This window comes from Asterias rubens, chromosome 4 (genome assembly GCF_902459465.1).
Source record: "Asterias rubens chromosome 4, eAstRub1.3, whole genome shotgun sequence".
Classification (NCBI taxonomy): domain Eukaryota; kingdom Metazoa; phylum Echinodermata; class Asteroidea; order Forcipulatida; family Asteriidae; genus Asterias; species Asterias rubens.
In genome coordinates, this window is record NC_047065.1 from 12657998 (window position 1) to 12684983 (window position 26986).

General features: G+C 38.3%; 1 protein-coding gene across 1 annotated transcript; it reads left to right on the top strand.

Annotated features, from left to right (window-relative positions):
- Window positions 1-32: 32 nt before the first annotated feature.
- On the top strand, window positions 33-26844 carry LOC117289249 (cytoplasmic dynein 1 light intermediate chain 2-like; the record flags this gene model as incomplete). The annotated part of the gene is made up of 12 exons (XM_033770278.1): window positions 33-118; window positions 206-279; window positions 3106-3222; window positions 10191-10421; window positions 17994-18169; window positions 18820-18913; window positions 19516-19651; window positions 20637-20748; window positions 20891-20992; window positions 22546-22641; window positions 24198-24315; window positions 25022-26844. Coding segments are annotated over 12 exons (1440 nt in total), but the record flags the coding sequence as incomplete, so codon positions are not given.
- Between the last annotated feature and the right edge of the window lie 142 nt (window positions 26845-26986).

Consider the following 26986-nt stretch of genomic DNA (forward strand, 5'->3'; position numbering starts at 1 on the left):
ATTGACGTCAACTTTCCCATCCGGGAATTTTCCACGAATCCAATATGGCGCCTATCGGCGGAAAAAGTGGAGCTCGATCAGCCGACATGAACGGTGAAGGCGATCAACAGAACTTATGGTAAACTCATTCTCAGCTCCTTCACTTTATTTACGTTGTCATATGTTAAGACTTTGTTTTATTGCTGTTGTTTTTTGTCGTTTGCAGGTCGTCTATTTTAGGCGAAGTTTCGTCACATTCTGGTTCGAAGCTGCCGTCGTGTAAATCCATCCTAGTTTTTGGTAAGTCAAAATGCCCTGCCCACCATCATCTGATTGATCCATGCTTGTCGTAACAAAACACTTTGTCATTCATTCTGTGGTTTCTTCTTAAAAAAACACACACTTTGCCCCGGTCGATCATAAGTCGAATAACGGGAAAAGATACAATACAAATACAATTACAAGGAATACAAACAAAGTGTAAAAATGCGATGAAAAAACACAAACTGAACTGAACCGGGAATCTGGAAATAAATACATCATAATCTGTTTAAACATGTTAAATAAAAAAGGGAATTGTGTGCAAATTAAAGGCAGTGGACACTATTGGTAATTGTCAAAGACTAGCCTTCACAGTTGGTGTATCTCAACATATGCATAAAATAACAAACCTGTGAAAATTTGAGCTCAATCGGTCATCGAACTTGCGAGATAATAATGAAAGAAAAAAACACCCTTGTCACACGAAGTTGTGTGCGTTAAGATGCTTGATTTCGAGACCTCAAGTTCTAAATCTGAGGTCTCGAAATCAAATTCATGGAAAATTACTTCTTTCTCGAAAACTATGGCACTTCAGAGGGAGCTGTTTCTCACAATGTTTTATACCATCAACCTCCCCATTACTCGTCACCAAGAAAGGTTTTATGCTAATAATTAGTTTGAGTAATTACCAATAGTGTCCACTGCCTTTAAAGGGGAAGTAGATCAAAATTGGAGATGCAGCTTGGCAAACCTTTTTTTGAAAAAAAACCCAAGGAATTATAATAAAAAGCTGAATTTTGTTAATTAGAAGTGTTCATTCAAACATGTTGAAAATGAAAAGGCGAGTGATGGTGAGCATGTCTGCATATGACAAGACAAACCGTGACTGTGAGGATCAGAGGTGTTTAACTTTATATTAAAAAGTGCTCAGTTTGGAACAGTGAACAGTATCCAGTATTAACTCAGGCACTGTACTCCTGCCTGTCCTTTGTAAAAAAAAAAATTGACACCCGGGCTTGATATTTTTCCTACTAAAAAAACAAGTCTGATCTCCGATTTTGTTTGCTCTTGAAAAAACCCAGACAAATTCAATTGAGGTTAAATAGCCTCAAAGTTTATTTTAGGCCTACACCATGTGTGTACGCATGTGTATGTAGGTCAGCATTTGTACTCGATAAAATATTAAATCACACCCCAAGCTTGTGGTCAGGTTTGCTGATTAGGATAATGAGCAGTGGATGTAAAACAAAGACCCCTACATTTAAAAACACACTGGCTACAGGCGCTGCAGCATGCACTCAATGCAGTGCCTGTTCAAAATGTATTTTACTAGGCAATGTAGGCTGACCATGAAATTGGAACCAGTGCTGCATTAAGTGCTGCAGGAAGTGTCATGGCCGAGCGGTTAAGAGCACTGAATTCAAACTCTGGTGTTTCTGATCAGCAGAGTGTGGGTTCGAATCCCCCAGTCATGACACTTGTGTCCTTAAGCAGGACACTTTACCATTGCTTCGTCCTTCGGATGGGACGTAAAGCCAGTGCTCCCGGGTGTTGTGTAATGTATGTAAAAGAACCCGAGTAAGGTTTGCCCCTGTGTTCCTGGCTGTGTCTGCTGAAAGCGCCGTCGCACAATTGGGTCTCAGAATTCATAACTTCAGTAACCTATAATTCTGAAAGTTGGTAGATTCCTGTGCTATTAAGACTTCAATATTAATATTTAGAAATTTTATTATTTGACCCAGGTGTCCACAGATTTTTAAATTGCTGGTGTAAAAATATAAGAAGCCGGTTTATCAATAAATTATAACGATAAATTATAGATTCTAGATGTTTTGTGATGCATAGCTGAGCATTTTCTGGCTTAAAAGGATTCTGGTACCTTTTCAAAATGTCCACAGATTTACATTAAAGGGTCTATGTAACTTTTGTAGGACAAAAACACAATGTCCACAGATTTACACTAAACTTACACAGTTTGAAGATAATGATAGTAGAAAGCTTCCCTGAAAATACGTGCTGAGGTGCTGTAGTTTTGGGGAAATGAGTAAAACAATGTCATGAAGATAATTTTCGTCTCATGAGACGAAATTCATTTACAAGCGTATTTTTATGACATTGTTTTACTCATTTCTCAAAAACTACAGCACCTCAGTAAGTAAGATTTGAAGGGAAGCTTTCCACTAGCATTATCTTCATACCCTGTAAGTTTAATGTCAATCTATGGACATTTTGAAAAGTACCCAAATCCTTTAAACTTACAGGGTTTGAAGATAATGATCTATAGTGGAAAGCTTCTCTTCAAATATTACTAACTGAGGTTGTGTAGTTTTTTAAGAATTAAGTGAAACAACTCACAATTAATTTTCGTCTCAGGAAGACGAAAATTATTTTTGCATGTAAAATCCCATTAACCAGTTATGATATTATACCAAAACCATAGCATAACTGGTTAATACGTTTTTACATGCATAAACTGAGATGAAAATTATTTGTTTTACTCATTTCTCAAAAACTACAGCACCTCAGTAGGTAAAATTTCAAGGGAAGCTTTTGACTATCATAATCTTCAAACTGTGTAAGTTTAATGTAAATCTGTGGACCATGTTTTTTTTTTAGGAAAAAGAACATGATATACCCTTTAACTGTCAAAGTTTGCTTTTTTTGTTTGTAATAATGGACAAAATTTCAGCTTGCGTAAAAAAATAGGGGCATTGTTTTCAGTGCAAGAGATTATTAAAGGCATCATGTTTTCTTGTTTGGCAAATAATGAATGTCATAAAGCTTCTGCTCTCGATTAATCATTAGTCAGCACCCCTTGATGTAGTCTTTTTATTGACTCAAATCGTCCTCTTAACTCACACGCAGGTGAAGATGAGGCGGGGAAGACAACTCTTATATCAAGGCTACAAGGCACAGATGACCCCAAGAAAGGTCACGGCCTTGAGTACCTTTATCTGGATGTACAGGATGAAGATCAAGACGGTAAGTTCTTCTGGAATTACTTTGATTTTCACATATAAGAAATCAGAGCAAACAGAGCTTTTTGGTGAAGGGTGGGCCTACAACATGACCGTAGGTATGCAGCAAGCCTGGGTCTTTTTTACAGATACTTTTTGAATGAAAAAAATGTGCCACCAGTGTGTCCGACCTGATTGTTTGACTGTGAAACCAGGCTTTCTGCTTATTCTCACGATACACTCTTGCCTTGCTGAGATGTAGAAGAAACACCCGTACCAACACCTTCATTTCACATACTGCATCTCTTTGGAATTCCTTGCCTCTGGTGCATGTTTCCCTCCATCCTTCATGGTTAACATAGTTAAATAGCAGGTACAACCATGTACACAATTCTTTTGGGAGAAGTGTTGGTTCTGATAAGAACCGGTGTTGTCTGTTTTTAAAATGTCAAATTATTAATGTCAAGTTATTATTTAGTCTAGGCCCTAGTTTAAAAGTGACAGCAAATTTGTTGGACAACAAATTTATTTGTTTTAGACAGTTAAATGCAGATACTCTGATCAAAACTCCTGACTGAATCTCTTGACCACGGAACCCAATCCGTCTGTTGCATTTACCTTGGATTCAAGTATGATCCAGGCTGTACAGTCCACACACACACACCTAAGACCTTACGAATGTCAACACTACAGTGGCACATGTTTTTCCCATTAAATTTGACATTCAGACATTTGTGTAAACAATCACTTTAATTATTGCAGTCGTATTAAAAATATTTAGAGCTTTATGAAACATAATGTCATGGCCAATTGGCACCAGATGCTGGCATTTGTCTCGCTTTGGAATGTATCATTTTGGACTTCACACATGATTAGCTCAATAGCTTGGGTTTTTATCTGGGTATTTATTTTGATTTAGTAGCTGTGTTTTGTGGATCGAGCTAGCCATTTATACTGTAATAATAATTGTTTGTCTAAATTTGCTGGTACTAGCAATCAATGTCAGCAATTGTGATTTTTAAAAAGGTTTTTTACCCTTTCTGCTGCTTGCGAAGATAAGAATTCTATACGTCATAAATATTTATAAAAGCCAAAAATAAAAAGAGATGTTGTTTTTAACGGTAACAAATGTTTTTCTTAAAAACCTTTACAAATCAGTTTGGCTATAGCGGCCCATATCCACCCATTTTCTCTTCTCCTACGTGTCACTCCACAGTCACACCAAATTGACTTAAATGTAGAATGCCTTCCTAATTAGGAGCGCCTGACCCTACAGTATGATAAAGCAATGATAAAATGGGCCAACTAGCCAAAGTCCTTCAGTTCTATTCACTTTGGCACTTGGCGATATCAATGCACGCTGAAGGAAGGGTTTTGATGAATTTTCATATAAGATGTTGCTTTAGTATACAATGATTACTGACGCACTTTTTTTTGGGGGGGGGGATGAATCTTAAAGACTAAAGAGCTTGTTGCTCAAAATCTTTGAGGACCTTTGATGAATATTTGCCTCCTACCAGGTTTCTCTCCATTATAAACGAATGTCTGCCGATATCATAGAGTTATATTATAAGAACTGGAGGGTGCACTGGCCTATATACGTGCCCCGTCATGTGCGCAGGCAGCCATTTTCTAAGTTTACAAAACAGCCATCTCACAGCATGTGTTTGTGCGGCCATTTTGTAAGTTGAACAAACAGCATCGCGTGAGCGTTCAGTAAAAACAACTCAAACGTGTAATTCATATTCAACGCGCGTACAGAATGCTTGCTTGTCATCTTGCGGTCCCGTCGCGTTTGTGCAAGCAGCATCACCAGTGCACCCTCTAGTTCTTATATATAACTCTATGGTCGATATAAAAAATACCAAAAATAAATTGGCCAATACGCATACAAATTTCATAAAAATCATCAATGATAAGACAGTAGAACTCTCCAGGTTTCGGAGGGCTTTGAAAACCAAGATCTGCACCAAGTAGAAAATATTCCAAAGACCTTGATTCCATTCAGCGCACTTCGGCCAAACATTCACAAGTTTGGGTCAAGAATGCTATTTAGTTTTGAAAAAATCAGAGGGAGTTGAACAATCCTAGGAAGAAACCCTGTAGTGTTATCGTTTGAGGATTTTGAATGACTCATGAGGCAACACGTGGGTTGGTTTGTAAAGCTCCTTTTAAAGCCTGCGTGGGTTTGAAAAATACTTATTTATCTCAGGATCATCTGAACATAAGGCCACATAAAAAAAATTTGTTGATCGTCCTTTTGCGGATGGGGGAGGGAGGGAGTTTTTATTTTATTTTTTATATATTTTATTTTGTTGACATGCCAAATATGAAATCAAGAATAAAGAAATCATCACTCGTAATCACTATAAAACAGGGTTTGTGTGTTTTCGATGTTTTCAATAGTTTTGTCAAACAAATTTAACTCCTAGATGACATTTTCTGTAAACTTTTTCAAACAACTAAGCACAGTGTAGCCCAAGTAAATATTTGAAGAATTGTTCTTGCTTTGCCATGATTAATAGAAACCTTCTTAAAACATCTTTTAAAACCTGTACATTTTGAAAAGAATATCCGCTGAAAAGGTTATTTTTTATGATTAAAAAAAAAAAAAAAAATGGGGCTGGGGGGTTTTGAACGGTCGGGCGGAGACATTAAAAAATATTTTGTTGAGCTGGACATTGAATTTGGATAATTTATAACTAACAAATAAAGCTGCCTTTATGTTTTTTAGATAAATATATTGGCTAGTGTTCAATTCATATTTAATTTTAAATGAAACAATAAAATTAATGCATCACAAAAAAATCAATAATTTAAAAATAGTTTGGAATTTCATTTGAGAGTCTGGGGCGTTTCAACTGAAGGAAAGGGAACTTCCAAAGAATCAAAGTATGTTTGGCGGGGCAGGTATACAAATGTAGCTCAACATTATGTTGAATTCAATGTGTCCATTTTGAAAATAAAAATGTCAAATGGAAAAACAGGGTGTCAAGGTTGGTCAATTGCACTTGCAGTACTTTAGTGTGTAAACAGGGGTAGGTACTGTAGTTCAGGGAAGAAATTCGTCCCTTAATTCATTTGAACCCATCGTGCATGTAGTCTTGAACCCAATGCTCTCATCATCACCAATTTTTGTTGTAAAAAAGGTGATTGACGCCCAAACTTCAATAATTGCCCTAGTAATGTCAAGTCTCTAGTCTGTACGTATCAAAACTAATTGCCCATTAACGCTTGCCCCTCTGCAAATATGCACAGTTTATTTATTTTAAACTCCAGAGAATCGATAAATTCCACATGCCCGGCTTGTGATGTGTGAATGAACCATTACACATGTGATGTACAGTCATGTGTTCAATGGAGCATTCACATCCAGGGCATGATGTCTGAGGGAAGGAGTTTCTAAAATCAATACAATTCTTTGCTGGAATTTAACGGATGTGTGGGCGTAACGCCTGTTGACATCTACGTGTAGTCCACGCATTGTAGAGCAGAGTTATATCCTCCTGAGACTTAAATTGTGGGGCATTCTGGGCCGAAAATTCTTGACATTTGGTCGTAGCACGTTCGTTGAATCAATTTAAAACATGGTCTTCAGAATGTTTTATCATCCTTCGGCATAGGCTTGCGTCTGTGGCCGTCTCGTCCTCAAGTTGTAATGGTGGCGCACTCCAGGAGTTGCCGCCATCACCCAGTGTCTTTCAATCGCTGCTTGTCTCAGTTCTTCCACTCCACTTTGTGACGTTGTCTATCCAGCGCAGCTTAGGGCGGCCTCTGCCTTGAATTGTACCTGTAGGCAGACCATCTATAGCTGCGCTGGGTAGGCCTCCATGCTCTATACTTGGTGTTTAAAAAGGCTGCACCCCTAAACACTTGTGGCCCAAACACGTTGTACATACATAGCTCTATGTCCTTCGCAATTCTGCTTCCCAGCTGCTTGCATTTTTGCATTTTGTATTTTGTACTGATAATCTTAGAAGTTGAGGAAAGCAGAATGCAATTGCATTACATGTCTTATCACATGTTCAATTTTCAAGAAAGACTCAGCAGTCATTCCAAATTTAAGAATCTAAACATCACCATTACTAAAAATATATCCTCCTCCGTGTTTTTTTTTTTTCGTGAAAAATGACTAAATCAATAACAATTGGTTCTCCCAACCTCTGGTTGCTAATCCGCATATACATGTAGTTTTAACAACAGGATATAATTTATTGTTACCATATCTAATGTGTTTATCTTTCATGTTTAGTTATTTGTACATGAGTTGATATTTAAAGGTATTACACAGGATTGGTGAAGATGCAAAAACGTCTTTATTTCATGTTATTCAGAAAGCTTACTGATTTTGAATTTGTTACTAGAACCAATTTTTGTGTGTTATTTATGCTCTGAAATGAAATCTAATTCGATTAAAACTATATCTGAAAACCTTAACAAAAATACAATGTCAGCTAATTTTGCTTATTACTCAACCAACATTAGGACAATGTGTTTATACGTGCTGAAAATTATGCATGGTTTTCACCATTTTTTCCTGACTAAAACACAACAGAAGCCCAAATGTTCACAAGATTGTTATTTTACACAACCAAAACATGAACACCGTCTGCGACTATGTTGCCAGCTCTACCAATCCTGTATTTAACACTGTGCATCCGTTAATTCCTTCCTATTTATAATAAACGTGCAGTGAAAAAAACTCATTCAGGAATGGGGGGAGGGGTGGTAAGACAGCAAATCCGTTCCTTCCTGTCTCTCTGTACATTGTTATTTCATGACACACTCTATGTACATTGTAGGTGGGCATTCCCTGTACATTGCGACCTTACTCACTCATTATTATCCAATTAGTGTAGCCTTCTTACCAGGCGTGACTGAGTTAGCCTGGAATTCGCCGGGTCGTCATGTGTCATGCTTGTTAAGGCCTGCCTCCTGCCTGTCCCTACTACAGTAATTGGGCGGTTCAACCGCCCTCCGGTCATTAATATTCACAGAGTCGGATATGTACTCTTGGTTCTGCCTTAAGAGTTTGGTGTGGGGTTTTTTTCTTTCCCTTATTTGTTCAGTTATTGACTGTGATTGGATTGTAGAAATAATGTTATGTTCATCTGTCCCATATCATTGTAAATCCTTGTGTATTGTTTTTGTTTTGTTTTATGCTACATGTATATGGTCAATTGAGCCTACGTTGTGAAAGGCAGTGCAGCTTATTTCTGTATCGGCCATTGTCAGTCAGAGCATTTTGATCAAAATATTGAGTTGCTGGCTGTCTGTGTTTTTTTTCGGAAGCTAGAACACATTATTGATACATTTTAGAGAGGAAATGCTTTGCAGATGTTATTTCCGCAATGCAATGGTCCGCACATTTCATTATGAGTTTGATACCCAGAATATAAAAAGACCCAAGTTAAATAAAATAAAATAAAATGAGAACTTGTCTTAATAACATAGAAACTGATTCCCCACAACAAAAATAGCAATAATACAATAAAAAAACATGAAATGAATTAATATTTTTGTATACACATTATAACAAATTACAAAGTAAATAAAATTTCATGTGTAACAGAATAGCTTTCCAGTAAAAAAAAATTGTGTTTTGCTTGTCCTGTTGGTACATTTATCAGTAGTAACAAGGCACAGCTAATGAGGTTAATTAATATTGTTGCAAACGCAGCAAAACAGAAAGAGCTTTATGGCACTCTCAGCCTGGACATAGTACTGACCTGGGGTAGAATTCTATTGAATTCAATTCTAAACTGTATCTAATTGTACAGTGTACAATTCATTGTTCATAAGTATATGTACACAGGTTTTATACAGGTAGCTCTAGTCTGTAATGTTACATACGTACCCGGTACACTTGTACAGTTTTGGCATGGCAAGTTCACAGCACTGACACATGACTAAACACTGCACAATATAATGCATTCATTAGAATGCACAATGTATACTGTGGTAAATGTCTATCACTGGGAGGTGACCTGGCTGGCCTTGTATTTTTATGGCTGGCTGGGTCTTTTGTTTTAAAAATATTCACACATGGATGACGTGTATATAATAATACCTACTGTACATGTATGTGTCATACAAAATGAACACCTGATACAGAATACAGTATGAAGTCATTTATGACCACGTTTTTTAAGTTTGGCTGAAGCACGCTGAAATAAAACAAGGTCTTCACCATGTTTTTTGCTCGTTTTTTGTATCTTGGAGCATTCTATGTATGTTTTTTTTCTTGACAAAAAAAATAGTAATAAAAAGTTGTTTTTTGTTTGTGTATCAACCGAAAAATGCGTGAATCGGCTCGAGGAGAACCCTGCCTTATCTTTCCTTGCCATCATCCTCTTTGTTCAACCTGTCACATTTTTAAGGCATCCATCCTCTTTTTCCGTTTTCCTCTACATGCAAACCCCAATGATTTCCAGCCAGTTTCATTCTTTTCCTTTTCAACAGTTCTTCTCTTAGTTGTTTTCGGTCGTTCCCTTTATTTTTTTATTCATTGATATCCAACAGCGGATAGCCGCCACTTACAGGAATCATTCAAAACTATGTATAAATATAAATATAAATATAACAATATATAACACTAAAAATTACACAATATTTGCTTAGTACATAATGTACATGTGGCGGCGTGGCCGAGCCAGTTCCATTTTTCAATTGAGATTATGTTTTGGTTCCCATGCAATATTTATTCAAAATATTATAAACATCAATATAAAGTACATGTACAAACCATAAAGGGAACTGACTGGGTAAATTTTAAATAATTTGGGGTTGAACAGAACAAATTTACTAAGGCAGGACTTGAAATTGCGACCTCCAGATTAATGTTCCGGCGCTCTACCACCTGAGCTATCTAAGCCCTATTGTATTTCTACCATATGAATATCTTACTAGTTTCAGTTTAACATTCTCATACAGTTGTCAATGCTTCATTTTGGTTTTTGACTTTGTTTTCCCAATTTCTTTGTTCCCCAACAGACAGCACAAGATGCGGCGTTTGGATCCTAGGCGGAGAGCCGGAACAGTCGGACCTCCTCCAGTTTGCCCTGACGCCAGCCAGTATGAGCCACACCCTAGCCATTATAGTAGTTGACATGTCCAAGCCGTGGTCCATCCTGGACAGCTTGCGGAAGTGGGTGGACCTCTTAAGAAGACACATAGACACATTGCGCATGCCGCCGGAGCGGCTACGAGAAATGGAAGAAAGATGTAAGTTTTTCTCTAAAAACCTTCTGCCAGTGGTTCGTTTTCAGTATATTAACAAGTGGCCTTGATTTGACTGAATGGGTGATTGTGCACATTGCGCACCATAAACTTTAACCCTCATTTAAAAGCTGGACCATCCAAAATCCTAGATGTATCACCCGTTTCAGACAGGCGTTCCAGAGTCGCGCCAAACCAAATTATTAAATTAAGTGCATGGAAAGTTCAACGTCTGAAACAGTTAGGAGCGACTGGACGCGCTGCTTCGGAACGACTCTGGAGCGCCTGTCTGAGCCGGGTGTAATCCATCCCCAGAGCTGCCGACTCTCCCTGATTCTGCTTCCCATGTTCTGATGAACAAGTTTGAAAATTGTACTTAAATGTTCTAAATAAGGCAGGGTGTAATTTTGTTAATAATAATAACAATACCCAAACTTAGCGCCTTAGCTCTAGGGCATTGAACGAAATGCACCAGTCATAAACTAAGCAGGTGCCAATTACCTACAGTACTCTCTGCCTTTAAGGAATTGTAGAAGGGTTCAAATCAGTCTTGCAAATCCGAGGATTGTTTTAGGCTGGAAATGGTTGTAAAAATGTTATCACAAACATTTTCTAGAAATTACGATTGACGAGCCAGCATGTAGCCTGCTTTTCTGGTTAGTAGATTGCATGTAGAGGAGGCATTACAAATATTTGTAATCTGCTCTAATGTAACCTCATTTGCATATAATCAATTAACAAAATTAAGCTATTATTTATAGAAATTTCTGGATATATTGATTGGCTTTGCTCGACATTGATTACTAAATTAGACCTGACATTTGTTCAAGATACAGGCATGGATGTTGAATTAAGGGAATCAATGTGTGGTGATGAGGTTTTCAACTGGTGGTTTAAACCCATCGAGGCCTGGTGCTTGATAATTTTACCGTGACAAAATCGAGGTAAATTATCAAGAACCAGGTTTAAACCCAACAAGGCCTGGTGCTTGATAATTTTACCGAGACAAAGTTGAGGTAAATTATCAAGAACCAGGCCTCGGCGGGTTTAAACCACTAGTTGAAAACCGATTCAACACATTTTGATTCCCATTCATAAATACCTTTTCGGTCAAAAAACATCAACACTTTTTGGTCAAAAAGTAAACTAAATGCAAAAATTATAATTGTTGAATAATTTCTTTCAACACAACACCCCTCCAGCTATGAAATGGTAAGGCCCTCGGGTAAACAACTCCTTATAAGGGAGTGCTGTGCGCGTTGCGCGTATCGCGTGATGTGGCACAACTGTTTCAGCCGTTGCCAGCCGTTGCTCTCGGCCAATAGGAATGAAGAAACTGTCTTATAAGCACAGGTGCAAGCTTGCGTGTCACGCCCATGTTTCAACACTTTTTACTGGTCATAAACAAAGGTTTATACACACACACACCCATGTTTCAACACTTTTTACTGGTCATAAACAAAGGTTTATACACACCCACGTGACGCGCTCTCCACCAATAGGAACAGCGAAACTGTCTAAGGTATTTATGAATGGTAGGTAATGGAGGCTGTTGAGTCCTTTGTCCACCTGTTTTAAAAAGCTTAATGTTGGGAAGATACGTGTAGTGCATTCTGCTATACCAGCTAGGCTCCTAGTGGATGATACCCATGCCTACAGCCTTGGGGCTATGATGGGGGAACGGCCCCTGTTTCAGCCCGAGGAGTACAAGTAGGTGGCAATGTGCTACTGTTGGCAGTTAATTTGGGTCAACATCCTAAATCAGTTCAAGTGTAGCCTTCACCTTGAAGTGGCTGTCTGGCCTTCTGATGTTGGCGATTTAAAGACACTGGACACTTTTGGTAATTGTCAAAGACCAGTCTTCTCACTTGCTGTATCTCAACATAATGCATAAATTATCAAACCTGTGAAAATTTGAGCTCAATTGGGCATCGAAGATGAAAGAAGAAAAAATTCCTGGTCACACAAAGTTTTGTGGTTTCAGATGCTTGATTTCGAGACCTCAAATTCTAATATTGAGGATTCAAAATCAAATTCGTGGAAAATTACTTCTCTCTCGAAAACTACGTCACTTCAGAGGGAGCCGTTTCTCACAATGTTTTATACCATCAACCTCTCCCCATTACTCGTCACCAAGTAAGGTTTTATGCTAATAATTATTTTGAGTAATTACCAATAGTGTCCACTGCCTTTAAAGAAAGAAGAAAAACAAACCGTCTAGAGAAATGTTTTTATATGACATATTGACATCAAGCTACATATGTACATGTACAATGTAATAGATGTCTAGGTACTATTTGTACATGTAGCTATCAATTCTGAATAACCGCAAACATACTTTTATATTATGTATTTTTTTTATTTGGGTTTGAAGCCAAAACATAACACCAAAAACAAACATTCGTCTGACTGTCAAACCAGGTGCAACAAATATAGACATCACATGACAAGTGTGGAATGTTGAACACTGTTTATCAAAGCAAACAATAGTGTTGTTTGAATTTTAAATTGATAAGAGTTACTCAAGTTTATCAATATTTTGAAGAAACTTCTGTGTGAACTCAGTTGTTCATATTTCAGAAGTGAAAACAAATGTTGTTTTTAAAAAGCCATTGGACACTTTCGGTTCAGAAAAAAAAGGTAAAAATTCACATATCTACAAATAACTTACAGGGTTAACCCTTTCAATACCATTGTCGAGTTTACTCGACCGCGCAATGCAAGCGCTTCCTTACCATTGTCGAGAAAACTCGACAGAAAAAAGCATTGCCTTTGAGAGATTGTATTTAATTTGTTTGGCGCCCTCTGTTGTTAGGTTTTATATAGCCGGGTTGCTTGTGTACCAAGCATTACAATGGTATGTATTGTATAGGGGGTTGCCATTATGATTTTCCGAGAAAAGTACATCTCAAGATTTCACGCTTCCGTTTTTTTTCGTCAAAAATCACCATCATGTCTGCTCATTGCACGGAGGTTTTGGCTTATATGTTTGCCTATAGTGACTCTATAAAAAGACTTGGGAAGTTCTATCAAAGTATCTAGTGAACATTTGGCATCAAATCGTGATATTTCGCCAGACATGCAGTCAGATGATGACAAAACCGGACTATATACCAACGGTAGCTAATTGAACCGAGCACGTCACCCGTTCAAGCCGTGGGCTTGGGCGTGCATGGCGGGCGGGCCTGGACCCACTCGTGCTGGTCGAAGTGACCGTGGTAGCTGAACACTTTCAAAACAGATAAGATTTTTCAGCAAAATAGGTTCCGATTATGGTACAAATGGAAATAGAAGCCTATAATAAAAACGGTTATATTTTCTGAGAAGTTTTTACAAACTTTTCTTGAGGAAAAATAGGTTGAAAGTTTTTCTTGAGACAGAAATCCCGAATAAAAATAGAAGTATTTTTTTTCAGCCAGAAATCTTGCAAAAAAATTAAGATAATATATACAAATTTGACATCGTAGGAAAGGTCATTTCATATGCTACAAATTGCATGCACAAAGTTTTTCAAAAAAATAATGTCTTTCCACAGAAAATCAAGATTGAAAACAGTACACACTGCAAATTGCGTTATATTTTTTTTAGTGTGAAAAAATACGGTACACAGCATTGTGACCTTTGTCAACAATGCGGTATCCGGTTGGGCGCTTGCAATAAACAATGTGGTATTGAAAGGGTTAACAGAAGGTAATGGTGAAAGACTTCTCTTGAAATATTATGTCATGAAATGCTTTACTTTTTGAGAAAACATGAAAACAATATCAATTTTCGATATCGAGAATTACGGATTTATTTTAAACACATGTCATGACATGGCGAATCGTGCGGAAGCAAGGGTGGGTTTTCCCGTTATTTTCTCCCCACTCCGATGACCGATTGAGCCTAAATTTTCACAGGTTTGTTATTTTATATAGAAGTTGTGGTACAGGAAGTGTGGGCTTTGGACAATATTGTTTACCAAAAGTGTCAAACGGCTTTAAGGACAGATTTGTTAAATATTAATAATGTTTTATGGTGATGATAGAAATCGAATAGGATTAAATATAATTTTCTCGAACTCTGATATTTAGTTTCTCTTTTGAAACTGTCAACAGCAGATGTGGGATTGCAAGTCACAAAATCAATATTTTTTGCATACTAAATTTTTGCATTACTTAATTCAATGATTTTTTTTTATTTGAAGACATTTGTATTCAAAAGAACATTGTTGCCCTTTTTGAAGACAGTTAGATCAACAAGGCCCAGTTGAATAGAACTTCTTAAACAGAAAAATATTGCTTGAAAGATTTCTGCTAAGCAAAAATTAGTAGGATACTAATTAGCTGATTAGAGGTTATGTGGCATGGTATTTTGTGTAGCAAACATGCATTTGGCTGTTTGGGTTGACAAGTTCCTGTTCCTCAAATAAGAAGGAAATTCCCACTTTGCTGACAAATCTTCTTCTGCAATTGTTTGAACAATAATAATAAAATTAACAATATTAATAATAACATTTTTGTTTATAAAATAGGGACACTGCCAATGTGTATAGGGCTAGATACATGTAATGTAGATCAAATGATGGAGCATCGTCACTTTAATCCAGAGGTCGTTTGTTCAAATTCAGCTTTTGGTTATTTTTCACTGTTTAACCCAAAATAATAGAGGAAAAGAATGACGGCTCCCTTTAAGTCATATTCCATGCAATCATTATCCAAATATAACTCTGGGCAGGTGTGAGTCAATGGACCCAGATGTCATATTATTGCATACATGTATTGTGAAGTGTTTAATTGTGTCTGGCTACTTCATGCTACAGAACACAGTTCAACATTGGTACATGTTGATGGATCAGTCTGAACCATAGAGTTATATATAAGAACTAGAGGGCGCACTGGCCTATGTACGCGCCCCGGCATGCACGCAGGCGGCCATTTTCTAAGTTGACAAAACTGGCATCCCACAGTGTGTGTTTGTGCAGCCAGTTTGTACAAAACAGCATCGCGTAGCGTTTAATAAACACAAACTCCAACGTGTGTTTCATATTCAACGCGCGTACAGAATGGCGCGTGCGTGTCTCATTGCGGTCCCGTCGCGCTTGTGCACGAAGCATCACCCGTGCGCCCTCTAGTTCTTATATATAACTCTATGGTCTGAACAGAGGGGTGTCTGTGTGTCTTTTGGATACCCTGTTTTAATATTGGACACCCTGTTTTAATATTGGACACCCTGTTTTAACATTGGACACCATGTTTTATCTGTCTTGTAAATGTATTGTAAGTTAACAAATTGGACTCGCAGTAATTTAAATTTGGATACCTTTAGTTTAAAGGCAGTGGACACTATTGTTAATTACTCAAAATAATTATTAGCATTAAACCTGACTTGGTAATGAGTAATGGGGAGAGGTTGATAGTAAAAAACATTGTGAGAAACGGCTCCCTCTGAAGTGACGTAGTTTTTGAGAAAGAAGTAATTTTCCACGAATCAGATTTAGAAATTGAGGAATCAAGCATTTGAAAGCACACAACTTCGTTTGACAAGGGTGTTTTTTTCTTTCATTATTATCTTGCAACTTCGATGACTGATTGAGCTCAAATTTTCACTGGTTTGTTATTTCATGCATATAATGTTGAGATACACCAAGTAAAAAGACTGGTCTTTGACAGTTACCAATAGTGTTCAGTGTCTTTAACCAAATCCTGGCTAAAACCTTGGTCCACAGTTTGTTTTGATACACAGTTTGCTGTAGTAATTTTTTTGGTAATTGTACTGGTACTCCTTCATGACTTCCTTCCAGTTTCAAATTTATGATTCAAGGATTTCTTTCTTAGTGTACTCTAAGTAGTTGTAGCTTGAATTTATGGAAAACTCTGTAAATATTTTAAACTTAATCAGGGCTTGAAATTTGGGGGAAATCCACAATTGAGGGCCTGTATCGAAATGTTTACTGGACATTGTTTTGCAAGACCAGAATTAAATCCTAGAATTTTAATCAACAAATTAAAATTAAATAAATCAAACAAAGTACCTGCATGTTTTAAAATTTGAACTTTTTTATTTTGAACAAGCACTAAAAAAAGATTTAAAAGTCAAACGTGTAATTGGTAAATGTTCCTCAACGCTCACCAGAAAAGTCAATAGTGGAACAAAAAGACAACGTCGCCGGACTTGTCCAGTTATGAGTTCACTAGCTCTATGCTAAAATCACTGGCCTTGGCCTAGCCAAGATCTAGTGTAAATTTCCAGCCCTGCTCAATTTTCTGATACACCCAATTTCATAGAGCTCCTAAGCACACAAATTTGCTTAGCATGAAATGTTTGTCGTTGATAAAAACAGGATTACCAACAAAATTTCCATTTGTTACATATTATTGCTTGTCACTGATATTCAGCTGTTGTTTGCTTATCCTGAAAATTGTGTGGAAAGTTGGTTGGTAACCTTGTTTTTATCAGGAAGAAATTTCATGCTAAGCAAATTTTTGTGCTTAGCAGCTCTATGAAATTGGGCCCTGGTGGTGTGCCAAATATTTGTAGACCTGGAGTGTGCATTCTTATACTCAAATGTTCAAACACCCAGTGTTTGAGAGAGATTTTTATCATGAAAAGGTACAATTTCCTGGCTGTATTTACCACATCATTTTGCTCTTGCAGTCAGGCACCATTCTCTGCTTACGATATACTTACATAAAGGGCCATATTTTTGTGATAGTTTAAGTGTAGCATTAGTAGTGTAAGTGAAGAATGCCTGATTGCAAATATAATGTACATACATGTACATGTATGCCATGTAGCAAAAGTTCCTTGTTGACCATTGAGTGTGTCACCATGTTGATGCTACTGCAGGCATGTGATTCATCTGGGTGTTTTTTTTTTTTTTGCAATTTCAGGTTGTGCTCAAGATGCCTTTTAAGAACCTTTCAATTGTCTTGCTACATGTAGTAGACTGTAGTACATGTACATGTAAATCAGTCATGAAAGGGAGAAAGAAATAGTGTGGACATTGTGTCCAAACCTGGTGATGCACAGGATCTGTAAACCTCCTTAATTGTAACATCTAGGAGGTTTTGGGTCTTAAATAAGAAGGGAACCCGGGCTCCTAAGCGAATTTCAGGATTATTAGTAACTCCCATCCCTGCTGCGAAAAATCATTGCCATGTAATTCAGCCTGCAATGTAGTACATGCAAAGGGTTTTCAAATGTAACAGAATAGGAATTTTTTTAATTAAAAAAAAAATTTTTTTTTAATGCAAGTCGCCAGACACACAAGGCCCGGAGGCCACTTCAAGGTGTGGGCTACAATTATTTTTGTCCAGAGGCCGTTGCCACCTACTCCTTGGGCTGAAACAGGGTACCCCTTTAAAAGTTCATACGGATGTAGGCTTGGGTATCATCAGTCCGAAGCCTGGCCGGTAGAGCAGAAAGCACTACCTCCCCAATTTTATGTAGCAAGTGTCACGACCAAGATTCGAACCCACACTCTGCTGATCAAACAGCAGAGCCTGAATCCGGTGCTCTTACGCTCGGCCATGACACGCACATACTGTCCATAATTTCAAATGATTTAATTACCTATCTCCTTTAATTATTCGACAGTGGTGCAGCAATTCCAAGAGTACGTTGAACCCGAGGAGGGGGAGGAGCCAAAGTCCCCAAGGAGAACGACGGCCCCGGCATCGGTGGGCGGGGAAGACGAGAAGGTCCTCTTACCGTTAGGAGAAACGACACTCACGCATAACCTGGGTATACCCATTGTGGTTGTAATTACAAAGGTAAGCGTCAGCAAGTCTCAATTATCGTTAATTATTTGAGAGGCTGATCATTCTTACTTGTAGGACCCAATTTCATAAAGCCTGTAAACACAGAAAATATTGCTTAACAGAAACAGGTTAACAGCCTAACATACATTATGTTTACATTGTTGTGATTGGTGCCCCACTCCTTTTTTTGCTTACCAAAGAAACTTAACAAGCAAATTTTTCTGCTTAACAGCTTAATGAAATTGGGCCCTCTTTGGCCCAACATTTTCGGGCTGCAGGCATTTGAGGGTGCCTCTGGCAGTCTTCCATATCAAGCTATGACCACAGTGCAAAGCCAGACATAGATCGTGTATGATTTTCCGGAGGGAGGAAAACAAGAGGGCCAGAAAAAAAACCTTGTGGCATACATGTAGGAGATGACCAACTCACAATTTTTGTTATTTATTTGGCAAACAAAAGTTGTAAGAGAGGTTGTGGTTCATGATATTGCATAAAACGCAAGGCAACGTATACCTATATTAATTTTATGGTGCAAGTTCAAATCACAATACTACACATACATATTTGCAGGTCAGGACGAATGTTCTCCAATAACTTTAGGTATTGCTTTCAAATTTGGTGTGTCATATTTATCTCCGTTTTTTTCTTCTTTCCTCCATTAGTCCGACGCTATTTCCAGTCTGGAGAAGGAGCAGGATTTCAAGATGGAACATTTAGATTTTATCCAGCAACATATCCGCAAGTTTTGCCTCAACTGTATCCTTGTCATCAAGTCAGTCTGAACTGGGTTTTGCCAGTACAGGCTCAGATATCACTGTTGCGATTCCTGGAATGAGAAAGTAGACTGTGTTTGGACAAAAGAAAGTCTTATGGCCGAGTCACACTGCAACGATAACGAGAACGATAACTGACCAGGAAAATTTGAAATAATATGGGGTTTGAACCAACAAAGAAACCAACGTTGGTTCAAATCCCGCTCTAGTCAATTTTTTTGTCCAACCCCAAATGTTGTTTTTTCCACTTTTTTGTCTTCACTTTTGTACATTCACACCCATGAGAGCTAAAATATCCCCCTCCATTGCATACCCACTGTGTTAGTTTTCTTTGAGCTCTGTGTCTCTCAACCATACGCCTCTCTGAATATTTATGCATGAGGTACGTCACAATGCTAACTCAAAACGAGGCGATGGGTGCAGCCACTGCAAGTGATGGGGAACGGCGCCCATAGGCTCATTTTGGGTACGAATTATGATGTCATGCAAAAGTATTAAGAGAGGCGTATAAGAGCTTAAAAAAAACAAAAAAACTCAATCGCACATATGTCTATGTTAGTTTTCCTTAAGCTGTGTGTCTCTCAGATGGTGCGGCATTATTCTACACATCAGTAAAGGAGGGCAAGAACTGCGATCTATTGTATAAATACCTGCTGCACAGGATATATGGCTTTCCCTTCCACAAGCCGGCACTAGTCGTAGAAAAGGACGCCCTGTTTGTGTAAGTATTGAACCATCTCTACTGATTGTTACCATTGATTGATTTTCTTCAAACTGCCTCTAGCCACCAGAATAGCTCCGTGGTCTAGTGGTAAGACATCTGCTGTGGCAATGCAAAGGTTGTGGGTTTGAATCCCCACCCAAACATTTGCCTGTGGATTTGTTTCTTCAAAGGGAAATAAATGAGTGTACAGTTCTTAATACACATCGGTGTGAGGGGAAAAAAAACAAACAAATTATTTGTTCAAGATTCTCATGTTTCACTTTTCAACCTGGGTCCAATTTCATGGCATAGCTTGTAAAAGGGAATTGTGGCAGGCCTCGCACTTTCAAGGGCAACAGAAGCATTTGCCTCCGTGTCCTTGGTCACTGCCTTGGTGCCCTTTTAAATGCCCCTGTAAAATTTATCCTATTATTCAATGTCTCTTGCTGTTACGTGATAAATTTTACCTTACCTTTCTTCAAAATCCAAAGCTTTAACATGACGTACATGTAGAAGATATCCTTCAGTTTATCTGCAAATTTGATACTTCTTCCTGTGTAATATATCAACAGCAACAGTGTCTCATCTCACTCTATTATTATTTTGGATGTAAACAAGAACCCAGCGGCGTCAGGCTGCATTGTTTTTGCAAAGAGTCTTTCAGTGTGACATACAAAATTTTGCAAAGTTTTTGCTCTAGCGTGACGATATGAAATTGAACAAAGATTGTGACATTGGGGCTAGAAAGCTCATTTGGTAGAGCACCAGCCCGTTAATCCGGAGGTCGCAGAGTCAAGTCCCGCTCTGGTAAATTTGTCTTTGTTCAACCTAAATTTACATTGTTTTTGCAGAGAGTCTCTTCGCGAGAGAATCAATATTTAGATAAAAATAAGCAACAACCCGGGCGATATGAAATTGAACAACACTGGGAATCGGGAGAGGTAGTGACTGTATGAGCGTTTGGCTTTTTGACCAATCAGGGAATATTTTCTTTTCTCAACAGGCCTTCTGGTTGGGACACTATACAGAAAGTAGGCATCCTCTATGAGAATATGCCTAACATTAATCCCCAAGAACCCTTTGGAGATGTTGTAGCTAAGCCAGTAATCAGAAAGGTACGTCCTTCCATATCTATAACTGAACATTTCTTCTTGTGTCCTATCCATCCTGATATTAGTTTAAAATTGTGTGGTTGAATGTTTCATCGAATAACTAAATGAAATAAATTAGTATTGTTTCGTTCTAACTTAAATGCAGCCGTTACAAGACAGTAAAGAAATTAGCGCTGAAGATGAACAGGTCTTCCTGATGAAACAACAAGCCATGCTGAGTAAGAACCTCCCTCCAACCAAACAACAGGTAGGTCTTTAAGTCTCCCTGGAGGTCTGTTAAGCCCCTCCCCCATCACATCTTGTCCAATCAAACAACAAGCCATGCCGAGTAAGAACCTCCCTCCAACCAAACAACAAGTAGGTGTTAAAGTCTTCCTCGCCTCATCACGTCTTGACCAATAACAGCCAGAAAATGGCATGTCAAGGCCAAGTGAACGGATTAGAGTGTTAGACTCCAGGCTCTGATGTTTCTGATCAGCAGAGTGTGGGTTTCAGACCCAGTCGTGACACTTGTGTCCTTAAAGGATCATTACAGAATTGGTTTTTGCTAACAAAACAGTTGCTGGCAGTGTAAGCAATTTATGTAATCCACCATTATATAAACTGACAAACCTGTAGAAGTTTGAGATCAAATCGGCCATCTGGGTCACGAGAGAATAGGGAAAACCGATTATAATCTTGCAATGCATCGATGCCAAAATAAAAATGAATAAAACGCTCAATGAGCGATAAACTCTAAACGCAAAGTTAGATTATTTATTTCTCATGAAATATGACATTTCAGACGGAAATATTTCAAGGGTTGTTTCTACTATGATCATCATTAAGACCGTGTAAGTTTTGTGTAAATCTGTGATCTTCACGTTTTTTGTTTCTTACAAATTCTGTAACGTTCCTTTAAGCAAGACACTTAATCATTGTTGCTTCGCCCTTCTGGTCCCCAGGTCCAGTGTGTTCTGTAATGCTTGTAAAAAGAAACCTGTGCACTTATCGTGAAGAGAAGGGATTAGCCCTGGGGTGGATTTCACAAAGAGTTAGGACTAGTCTTATCTAGCGATAGGACCAGTTAAGTTACTCGTCCTAACTTAGGACTATCCATGCAATTTGTGTATCTCCTAGGACTAGTCCTAAGTTAGGACTAGTCCTAACTCTTTGTGAAATCCACCCTTGGTGTCCTTGTCTGATCGACAGCATGTTTCACAACAGCATCTTGTAAGAACACTTACATGGTGCTGCAAAGGAATAGGTCTCATTACCTTGAGTGCTTAGATACGCCCCTAGGGGTGTGGCAAAGTTCTTTACACGAACCCTACAATTATATTGGAATAAAACAAATGAACAGTTCAAAAAAAACAAAAGGTTTACTTTCCTTTTAAGATGAATCTTAAACACCGAGCTCAATGAAGAAAAACATTAAATATGACATCTCATGGAGGTTGCACTTGTTAATTTTTTTTAATCAACTTTTGATATGAGTAAAAGTGGACGCATCTGCAGCCGATTTCACGACACTCTAGGATTATTCCTAACTCGAGTTAGGACGAGTAACCTGTCCTAACTTAGGATGGGTTCAATGCTTCCTACGTATTTGGATGCGGGACTCAACTCGTTCTAAGTCCAAAGATTAATCCTCAGTTAGGAAGAGTTTGGTGAAATCGACGGCAGAAAACATTATTTTTTGAAATTTTGAAGTTATGTTGAAGTAAAGTTTCCAATATGACCAGTGTAGTGTCTCATTAATAATAATTGATTGAAGCATACAATTCTTGATGTTTGTTTGTGTCTTTCCCCTCACCCCAGGACGCACCACAGAGACCAGCCATAGGTATGAGAACACCAGAAAGGAAAGGCAATGCAGCTAACGCTGCACCCATAACACCATCTGGAAAGGCCAAGGTCAGTGTCTTACTATTCTTTGGACCCATTGTTGACCTTTAGAAGATGCATGTACTCCTAACTACGATCCCAGCCAAAATGCTTGGGCCACCCCCTTGTCCACTTCCCCTGACAATAAACATTCTCTCCCCTGTCACCCGTCCCCCACTCGATGTTGACTGGAGCAAGAAGAAGACTGCAACAATGAGACCAACATTGAAAGGGAGCAGGGGGGGGGCCCAACGAGATACGGCCAGGGATTGTAGTCCCAAAGTGTTTTGTCTTCTCTGTCTTTCCAACTGTAGACTGTGCTGTAAACTCTTTCTCTCAATACAGGGTTTCTTAACTTTCCCTGCAGGCGACTGATAAATGTGCAACATACTTGTTTAAAGCCATTGGACCCTTTCGGTACAGGAAAAAAAAGTTCACAGATTTACAAATAACTTACAGGGTTTACAGAAGGTAGTGGTGAAAGACTTCTCTTGAAATATTATTCCATGAAATGCTTTACTTTTTGAGAAAACAGTATAACAATATCAATTCTTGATAGCGAGAATTACGGATTTATTTTAAACACATGTCATGACACGGCGAAACGCGCGAATACAAGGGTGGATTTTCCCGTTATTTTCTCCCGACTCCGATGACCGATTGAGCCTAAATTTCCACAGATTTGTTATTTGATGTAGAAGTTGTGATACACGAAGTGTGGGCCTTGGACAATACTGTTTACCGAAAGGGTCCAATGGCTTTAAAATGCACACAGTTGTTCTTTTTCAGATGTCTAAATAATACTTTGTGAAAAATTGTCTTTTTGATTGTGTATATTTAACTTCATTTGACCATTAAACAGTAAAACGCAGTTTACAGTGAGCTACTTTACAGTGACTTACAATAATGTTTTTGTTGTATTGATTGGTCCATACTTTTGTTTGGGCACTGGCATATGCATAAAATAACTAACCTGTGAAAATTGTAGCTCAATCGGTCATCAAAGTTGCGAGATAATAATGAAAGAAGAAAACACCCTTGCCACACGAAGTTGTGTGCGTTTAGATGGTTGATTTTGAGACCTCAAGCTCTAAACCTGAGGTCTCGAAATCAAATTCGTGGAAAATTACTTCTTTCTTGAAAACTATGGCACTTCAGAGGGAGCTGTTTCCCACATTGTTTTATACCACCAACCTCTCCCCATTACTCGTCACCAAGAAAGGTTTTATGCTAATAATTATTTTGAGTAATTACCAATAGTGTCCACTGCCTTTAAGAAAACTTTTAGCTAAGAGAGTTTTGATTCCATAACTTATTTATGAAAAATAAATAAACCTTTATCATAATGTTGGTTTTCTTTTTGTTATTAATCAATTTGATTGACTGATTGATTGATTGAATTAATTAATTAATTAATTAATTAATTAATTGATTGATTGATCGACTGATTGTGAGAGTAAACTGTTAAACTACATGTATACAAATATTTATGCTGTTTATATAAATGAACTTATCATATATACGTTGTATTTGTCTACTATGTCTACTTGTTACTATTAATAGTTTGTTCAAATGTGTCATTGCAGATGGATGCTGGAAAGCCGGGAGCAACAAATGAAGGGGTGCTAGCCAACTTCTTCAACAGTTTACTAAGTAAGAAATCAGGGCCGGGGTCACCAGGGTCACCGGCTCCTCCAAAACCAGGTCAGTAAGAGGTCATGGCTGTTGACTCCTTGTGTGTTTTCCAAATGGTTACCAACAGCTATTTTTGTTTTCAAAATGTAGAATTGCAAAAAAAAAATGGTTAGTGGCCTGAATATTGAGTCTTTGAGAAAGACTGTGCTTGGGTCGAAATGTCTGGCCACAGCTAATTCTATTTTCTCAAATCCAGCATTGGTACAAACTATCTGGAGAAAGATCTGCCATTGTGTATTGAAAGTAACAAATGTTTAAATTAGCCACACATTTTCAGATGTCACCCTGAATTAGTGGCTACCCAACCCGCTCCCCCAGCCCCCTTTCCTCCCCCTATAAATGAATGTCTGAACTCGGCTTGTTATACACGTGTGGTTTAAATACAAAAATGAAAATCAAGAACACCAAGACCATGTCACACACGGCACTTTTTCAGGCACCTTGGAGGCAACCAATTTCACTTTACGCTCAACAAACACTTCAAGAGACATTATTCTAGCTGTAACTCACTATTACCAACAAAATAATAAGATAACTGAAATGTGAATGAATTTCCTTGCCTGGTACTGCCTGTAAATTGCCCCATGTGACGTGGCCTTTAAACTGTTTTTAGCACTAAGTGTTATTAATAATATAAGAACCTTTCACTCAAATTTTCAATTGGTGGAAATTTTGTTTACTAACCAGATGCTCTTGATATTTTCCTTGTCGTCAGGTGACAAATCAGTACGAAACGACGCAGCAGCAGAGCTGGACCGTATGACCAGGGGCCGGAAATCCATCCCGGGGCAAAACGCCACAGGCGCATCCTAGCAGGGCATTGGGAGGCTAAACCTTGTGGGGGAAAGGAGGGTGAACAGTCGCCCTCACAATCTCATCCAAGGGATCAAAACCTAGGGCGCAATATCAGCTGTCAAGCACACAAAATCTGCTCGGACTGATCTTGCTAAGCAGGAACAGGTTACCAGCCAAAATAACATGTAATGTATGTTGTTTACGGCTGGTTTCCTGCTTACTTGTGCTTAGCAGAATGGTTTGCTAAGCCCCTCTTCTCTGCTTAACAGCTTGATGAGATTGGACCTAGGGGGTACTTCATAAAGTAAACAGTGTTTTAAACACATTCATTTACTGTAATAATTGTATGGGAAGCCAGTCAAGTAAAGTAAGCAATTCAGCAATGTAAACTACCTATGAATTTTTGGCTCAGAGACTTTTTTTTCAGCCTGCCCAGATTTGATTCCCTAGCACTCTCTAAACTTAACCATTAACATGTTCAATGTTGTGTGTAGGTGACCAGCTATATCGTCATGTGCTTAATACTGTTTGTAACTGGTCCCCTGCTAAATTCTGCTTGCCTGCTAAATTTGTTGACCAATATTCCATGGGGCTAATTTCATCAAACGTGTTAGCACAAAAACTTACTAAGCACAGAAACTTACTATAGACAGAAAAATCTTGCTGAGAAGAAGTAGTTTACCAGCTAAAATGCCAAACAGTTAAGATCGATGTGACTGGTACCCATACTCAGTTTTTTTAGCAAAGAAATTTGCTGAGCAGAACATTCTGCTTAGCAGTTTGTGCAATTTGGCCCAGGAAAGCTGTCCCATGGCATTTGGCCATGCTTATGTAAGTTTTCGGTGTGGTGAAATGGCAAAATATTAGGAAAGTTATAATGTGATAATGTTAACACAAGCTTCTTCCTCTGTCTTCTTTCCGGCCCAAATTGGGAACCCATTTTGAAGTTTTAAAATTAGCACCACAAAGTCTTAAGCAGATGAAATCTTCGCACAGCTGTTAACATTTATAAAACGCTAAAAAAAAAAGAACAACAAAATAAATAGATGACAAATTTGTCTAAATTTGCAGTATGCCGATTAACCAGGAATTCTCTGGTAATTTTTCTTAAAGTGAAATGTGGCCCCTTTTCCACGTTACATTTTCTTCAAGCTGCTAACAGTAAAACTTCTTTGTCTATGAAACTAAGTTCCCACGTTTCAAATACCTATTTTGAACAACTCCAAATAACCCAAGCCTGTATTTTTAGCAGAGGCAATTCAATTCCCGTGGTTATGGCCTTGGTGCCCCCATTAAACACTACGCTTCAAAGACTTTGCAACGGAAGTGCCTTTTGCAAAGTGACACTGGCCTTGCCCTCTCGATGATGAAATACAGCGGGCCATTTTGTCAGCTGCCCAAGGTTCATTTATGATGAATCAAGTGGTGTTTTCATCCCATTTTAGGGGCCAGTCTGTTTACTCCCCATCTAGGTGTTGTTTGGTTTATATGAATTCCTGTTGGAGAAATGTGTGGCGCCTTGAGTACCAAGACTTTTTCAACATCTGGCCTGATACTTCTAAGAGGCAATTGCCTCCATCCCCTTAGTCATCGCCTCGGTGCCCCTTGAGATGCTTCAGTAGCATTTTGATTGCCCTCATAGAGGTGCCCTTTACTGAGGCGAAACTGCCTTGCCCTGAGAAGTCCAAAGTATCAAGCCTGCAACAGTATTTACAAAACTTTTATTCTTGTTCAAAACATTGTCAGCAAAAAAAAATCAGGAATAAAAAAGTCGGTGTGAGTTTTAAAAAGGGAAATTGAAAATTATCAAACAGGGACCAAAGAATGTGTTCATGTTTTGGTGATCTACTTAAACGATTACCACTCCCTGCATATGGATGTTGTC